The sequence below is a fragment of the Polyergus mexicanus genome, unplaced genomic scaffold, assembly GCF_030449975.1.
Source record: "Polyergus mexicanus isolate NDT 795.1 unplaced genomic scaffold, iyPolMexi1.0 SCAF_2, whole genome shotgun sequence".
Classification (NCBI taxonomy): domain Eukaryota; kingdom Metazoa; phylum Arthropoda; class Insecta; order Hymenoptera; family Formicidae; genus Polyergus; species Polyergus mexicanus.
The window spans coordinates 4,636,578-4,643,988 of NW_027223322.1; the positions used below are offsets into that span (position 1 = coordinate 4,636,578).

Sequence of the window (7,411 nt, forward strand, 5' to 3'; positions counted from 1 at the left end):
CGACATTTTTTTGTCCACTTGTCACCTTCGTGCGTGACACCGTTCGAATGCAAATTCGAATAAAGATTGCAAAAAGCTGCGAATCAAAGATCGAAATGCATCGATAGCATCTCAACATATCGTAAATGCGTGCGGAAGAAAGGCGGGTTCACCGCAGAAATGAAGAGAAATAATGCATCCCGTCGACGGACAGACAGCGACGCCGAGGGGCGTCGTGGCGACGGGACGGCGGCGGTTACGTTCCTACAAAAGCAATGACGACGTGCCCCGCGGGCGTGTTGAATATTTCATAGAGTAGCCACCATGAGAACCGCGGTGGTACCCGATCCGTTTCTCTATAAGCACTCGTCGCCACCCTTCGCCCTTAAGCCTGCGGTGCAGTGTGCGAAAAGACACGCTTTTATTACGCCCAAAGGTTGTCCGAGTTCGTCAAGTAGTAACTAGATACATATAATTATATTCAAAAAATTTTGAAGTGAACTTTTTCGTAAGGACGAGATATATTTTATAATTAAAACATAACGCACAAAGAAACGTATCATGCTAATAAAATGTTTTGTTTTTAACAATAGACACTTTTGTTATCATATTATTGCTTGATATAGAATTTACGTTGTTGAGTTAGACGAGGTGATAGCACACAGTTAGGTATGTTATAAATGTAATGTGTGTGCGTTTGCGTGATCATTAGCAGTGATTTTGGTATAGATGCTAGTGACTTTCAGGTAACAGGTATATACAATAGTACACTATACATAGTTGAGGAAACAGGTATATACATGTTGTATATAATACTCCTTCTGTAGTTCTGTAGTCTTATTCCACGTTGGCCGGCACACCGAGTGTGTTTCGAAAAAAATTTTAGTTTCTTGAAGTGGTTTGAACGAGAGTTTCTTGCGCGTGGTCAAAATAACGAGTGTTTTTTTTTTGTTTTGTGAGTTTAAATTTGAAGTTTGTGTTAACTTGGAATATTGAAGAGCATTCAATAAATTGTTTAGATAATATTAGATGATACTAACTACTCAATTTTAAATATTTATTGCAAAAAAAAAAAGCGATTGTAAATACGATTCACGTGGTCATAAATGATTTTAACTGTTGGAGACGACTTTGCATCATCGCGCATATGTGAGTAATCGAATAGATTTTTGTGATAGATTGTTGATGGTAATAGAATATATTTTTCATATGATCAGTCCTTTTCTGAAAATTATTATTAATAATATAAAATTTATAATAAAAATAATTATAAATATTATAAATAATTTATAATTTAAATATCAAGTAAATTAAATTTATTCAAGAAATTATCACTTTTGTATCATGGGCTTTTATATATGCTTCTCACCCATGTGCAACCAATAAAGCACGAGGGCACGCATACGAGGGTAACGCGCGGAGAACGTAGGCGAACGGAACGGTATCGAAGTAGTTGTCGGGGAATTTGCAATTCCCATCGGATATTCGGCCGTTCTAGAATTTTGGAAAATTCCATCGCGAAATCCCCGGCGGGCTGGTTAAATCGCGCCACTTGCGATCGATCATGTAACGAAGTAGATAACTTTCAGCGTTTAAGATGCTATTGCGATATGAATTTAAACGATCCGCGAAATCGATATATTGGCGTTGCGTAACGTGAGATGAAAGGAAGAAGGGATCAAAATCCTCACAAATAAATGGTTCTTTTTCAATAAAACCATCTTAATTTCTTTTATATAAATCGATTCCTTGTAATATTCGGTATAAAAAAGTTATAAGGATAGGATGACAAAAAATTAAATAGTTTACGAGATATTTCATAGTTTATATAAAATTATGTCAAATTAGAGTATAAAATATTTCGTAAACTATTCGACTGTTGGTCATTCTACTCTTGTAACTTTTTACGCTAAATATTATGAGGAATCAATTTATATAAAAGAGTAGGGTTGTTCCATTTAAAAAAATTCAATTGATCCTCAAATCTTTGAAACATTTTCACTTGTAAAAAAATATATTTATTATATAATAACCTTCTTAAAATTGCACAACTTATATATATATATAATAAATTTTCATAAAACAATTTACAGGTTATTCAGGCGGCCTGTTTTATTCTTTGTTTCATCTTATATACAAAATGTATAAGAAAAATTAACCATATAAATAAAAAATATCAAAATCATCAATAAAATAAAATTTATTTTAAACAATACATAAAGAAAAAATATACAAAAATTATAAAAATATATAATATTAAAAATTGTTTTCTTTCCAATTTTTAATATTATATATAATTAAACTTTGAATTGTGCAATTTTGTTAAAAATATCCATTCTATAAAATTAGCTGATAAATATTATTGTTTTATAATTATTTTTTTCGCAATCAATATCTTTAATTATATTCGCGAAAATTATATAATATTAACTAATAAAAAAAAAAAATAAAAAAATAATTATCTCGATAATAACAAAATTCAAATAAGAAATAGATCAAATAAAATCCAGAATAAAGCAGTTGTCATGTTGCAATTAATTTCGTAGCACCATTAAATATTTCTTCATTCTCATTGACTTATTTTTCTCTCTCTCTCTCTCTGATTATATTATTTAAGTTAGTCATATTTTGCTGAGGCGCAAGTTTTAGCCAATCCCGAAATGCAATCTATTTTCCGAAAACGTATTTCCGAATCTAACTTTCGTATGTAATTTTCGAAAGTACAATATAATCCCTATGACGCACACGAAACGAATTTCTTTGAGAGAAAGAGAAAAGACGGAGAAGAAAACTCCCGCAGACGATGTTTCTGTTCGCCGGAACAAAAGCAATGGCAATAGTTGGCCTCAAAATTGTGCCATATTTCAAGAAATGACTCGCACAATACGTTGTATTCTTCTTTTCAGTAGAATTTTTTAAGCTTTGTTATCAGCAATCCTTTTTTGCATGGTACTTTACATTCTCCTCGCGGAACATGTACATCAACGTGGCTAATAAAGCGACAAATAGCGAAAATTGATATATGTCCGGACTCGTACAACCAATCGTGCGACCACTTGACGAAAAGTTTGACAAAATAGTTGCCATAAGTGAGCCTAGGCTAATCAAAGTTATAAGAGCAAACGTTTTTTTTTTTTGCGTAAATAAAAAAGTTATACTTTAGAATAAGTAAATAGACAATCAAGGAATAGTTTAACTAGTGCTTTAAATCATAGAAAATAATATTTATATTTTTATCTTAAAGCTGGTTTTTTCTTCGAAAAACTTATTTTAAAAAATTGATTTATGATTTTATATATTATTGATGTGTGAAATAAATGTAAAACATATTATCGAAATTATTAAAAAAGATTATTTATCGTTTTCATATAAATAATATAACGGACGAAATATCAATTTTATTTAAAGATCTCTATATCACACTTTATTTAATAATGTTTAATAATAGATAAAGACGTCAACATATTTACATATATCATCCTTTCATCATTTATATTCGATTAAAATAACATAATATTCATAAATGTTTTCCTTTAATGATTTATATCATTTCAGTGTGTCGCAATCAAAAAAATTCATTTTCCAAGCGCAATATATTAATCCCATAAACGTGTTCAAAGTTTAAGACGTATCGACATTTCGGACATATCGCCGTCGGAAAAAGGAGAGAAAATTCGATCATCGCAAGCTGTATTCCCGACTACGGAATATCAGATGCATACGAAAACGTAGCATAACTCATTCTGCATTTCGAAGCATGATTTGTTATCCGTTTACGGTATACAATTCGCGCGGGTGTATACGCGAAACAAATTGTCGCTGTCGAAATAGATTTTCCTCAATCAAAGGCCAATCGGTTCTGTTACGTTAAGATGGTACGATCGTCTAGATCGTCTAGATCGATATAATATGTAGATAGATGTCGAAAACGAGATAAAATTTTTATTCCGATACACGTGCCGTTCAAAAAACAGATAACGATCGGGACGAGTGCGTGCCAAATCACCGAATGCAATTATTCAAAATTAATATGAAAATATAAAATTTCGTGATAAGGGAGAATTAAAAGATACGTTGGACGTGACAGTTAAATTCGCTACGTCTCTGCGTTCTCATTCAGTCCTGCCTGAGCAAAATATTTTCAATTTGTGACTCTTCTAAGATCATTATACATCATAATCATAAACAAGTATTGTACCAGTAGAATATAAAACTTATCGTTAGTCGTATGCCTTGTGTATTCTCTTGTGACACGTAACGCTATTGCCCTTGTTTTTCATAATTTTCAATATTATTGCAATAACATAGATAAAGAAATGCTACCTAATCCTAATAAGGTAAAAGATACATACATAATATCAATTTTATAAGATTTATAAATAGGTAAGAGCGTTATTAACAATTATATTTTTAGGAATTCGGGAAACATGCAATCCAGGAAAAAGACGAAGTTCCATTCCAGAGAGTGAACAATACTATCATTGGCAAAAATTGTTCAAGTAATTATATAAATGTTGGAGATTTGATTTTAAGCGCATTTATAAGTAAGCCGAAATTCGTTGGCCAGGTAACATACTTAATAATAAAATATATTTAATAATAAGATTTATTTAACATGATAGTAAACGTGATAGCGACTTAACACATGGATGTAGAAAGGAGGCATTGATTAATTAGAAAGCAAAATTATAATATTCTACCAGAGATGAGATGTATATTTAATACAAATGCAATCAATATATTTTTCGCAGATAGATGCGGAAACGGGAGAAAAAGTTACATACCAACAGATGAAGGAGAACAGCGTGAAGTTAGCATTATGGCTAAAAAAACAAGGCATTAAAGAGAACGACGTAGTAATGATATGTACACGCAATCAAATGCAAGCCTACATGCCGTTTCTAGCATGCATATATCTCAATCTTATTGTGAATCCGTGGGATATCGAGTATTTGGAAGGTATAGTCCGATCTTCCCTCGGAAAAAAAAAATTCGGAAAATAATTTCTTTTTTATCACACATATTTCTATATATGTATCTCTTCTATTTACTCGATAACAAATTCTTTTCAGGGAGTATAAGAATTCTTTATTTTTTATTGGAATTTAATCCAGACGTAATTTTTATTGACGATGAAATTAGTTTACTTTTCAAATGGGCTCTCCTGTTCATGCAATATCGCGATTTACCAGTTTTGTCGAGAATAATAATTCTTGATAAAAAATTACACAATGAATATGACTCTCTCGGCTCAATCTTGAGCAGCGAGTTTGATCAGTTTGATATCGATATGTTTACGTGCGCAAAACATAATGAAAAGAAAAATACGATAGCGATGTTTTCTTCCAACACGGCAAGTTATCCTGGCCAGGCGCTCATTCCTTACGGAGCGTTCCTGGCTCCGTCAAACGACCAAACACCAGTTATGAAATCCGATGACATTGGTCTTTGGTACGAATCTCTAAATTGGACTCATAGTCTGCTGTTGACTATTCGTTGTATACTTTGGTTTGTGACAGCGATCAAGCCATCCACGTTCGACCAAGAAAATTTATGCCAAATAATAGATAAGTATAAGGTAACTTGAAAACATGAGAATCGAGAATAAAAATAAAATATATAACATCCTCCCTTTTTTTACTTAATAAAATAGCATTAAAAAATTTATTTAATCGTGTGTTATCTTCAGGTGACGTGGGTGTTTCTTAAAAGCAATATGTGCAATAAATTATCTAACATCGATATCTTTAACAAATATAAACTCTCTTCCTTGAAACAAGTGCTATTCGGTGATACAGCAATTAGACGCGAAGTTCAGGAAGGTCTTATCAAATCGTTACCGAACACATCTGTTATTCAAGTATACTGTGCGTATACATTTGTTACAATTATTGTGATCAATATTTAATAATATAATATAATATCTGAAATTAACAATCCTTGTGTTATTTCAGGTCTTTCGGAAACAGGTGTAATCGCTTATCAACGACATACCGGTAAGATCGGGTCTAGCGGTTACGTGAGTAATAATGTTCGATTAATGTTTGTTGATTTCAAAACGAGACAACCGGTGGGTCCAAACACGTGTGGCGAAATCTGGTGCCACACTCCAATCACATTGACAGTTCCCGACCTGATAAAAACATTGGAGAGTAAATACGATGCGAAACGTACGAACGAAGGTCCGTTACAGCTCCCTTTAACTGATCTCATAATTATTATTTTTAAAATAGCTTAAAATTCAACAGTTATGCAAACTATTAATGAAAACAATAATGCGTATCTCTTAGGATGGTATTGTACCGGAGATATGGGCTACTTTGACGAAGACGGCGATATTTTTGTCACTGGTAAATTGAAAGATACGATTAAATATAAAGATTGTGATATTTCGCCGACAAAAATCGAAGAAGTATTACAACGTCATCCAGATGTATCCGAAGCTGTCGTGGTTGGTATGAAGGATGAAATCGACGGCCAGATTCCGAAGGCATTTGTTGTAAAAATGCCAGAAGCAAAGGTTTAAAAGCTCTTTGCTTCTCATTAAGTCAAACGAATCTGTTTACGGAAAGTTCATGTCGTTGTCTCTTATAGGTGACGAAAGAAGAACTGTTGGAATTTGTGGAAGATAATATGGACGACGATTATATCCTTGAGGAACTGTGCTTCCTTAAATACAAAATGCCATACCTTCCCAATGGAAGAATCGATCGATTGAGGGTTAAACATATGTTATGTGAAGATTAAGATTAAGATTAAGATTAAGATTAAGATGTGAAGATGAGTAAGCCCTACATTTTATGATTATCAAAAGTCACATATCAATAAGACATATAAAATATTTATTATTTATTACAATAATTTATACGTCATTACATTATATATCTAAACCTCAAATTAAATTTTAAATTCCATTAAATTTTACTTAATTAACCATAATAAAATTAATTAAAAAATGTATAATATTTATTCGCTCTCCAATTCGTAAAGAGCAGTCCCTTTTTTTTATTTGCCAATAAAAATATACTTTTAAAACATCCTATATAATATTAGAATACATAATATCAAAATAATAAATCTCTAATCTGCATTTTAATACATAATTTTGTATGCAAATAAAAAAACTATAGATACAAAAATTATATTTATTATTGAGTTTTATTAGCATATAATATTTTACATCAAATATATCTTTTAGTAATAGTATTGTATAATGATTTATACTGTGATATATTTGATAAAAAGAAAATTTCGTTATATAAATAAAATTATTAAGAAAATATATTATACGTATAAATATATGTACATCAATAAAGAAATATAATATATTCAGCACATATATATATAAAAACATTAAATATAAAAATAATAAATAATAGATATATTATCGACGCATGCTAAATGTAAATAAGATAAAACATGAATATAAGAA

At 31.1% G+C, this 7,411-nt stretch overlaps 1 protein-coding gene across 1 annotated transcript; it reads left to right on the forward strand.

The window, feature by feature from the left end:
- The first annotated feature begins 303 nt into the window (after positions 1–303).
- On the forward strand, positions 304–6,726 carry LOC138941413 (uncharacterized). The gene is made up of 9 exons (XM_070311068.1): positions 304–433; positions 4,288–4,316; positions 4,394–4,546; positions 4,731–4,938; positions 5,052–5,557; positions 5,669–5,846; positions 5,934–6,161; positions 6,270–6,499; positions 6,574–6,726. The coding sequence occupies exons 1-9, from the start codon at positions 304–306 to the stop codon at positions 6,724–6,726; spliced, it is 1,815 nt and encodes a 604-aa protein (XP_070167169.1).
- Positions 6,727–7,411: the final 685 nt, after the last annotated feature.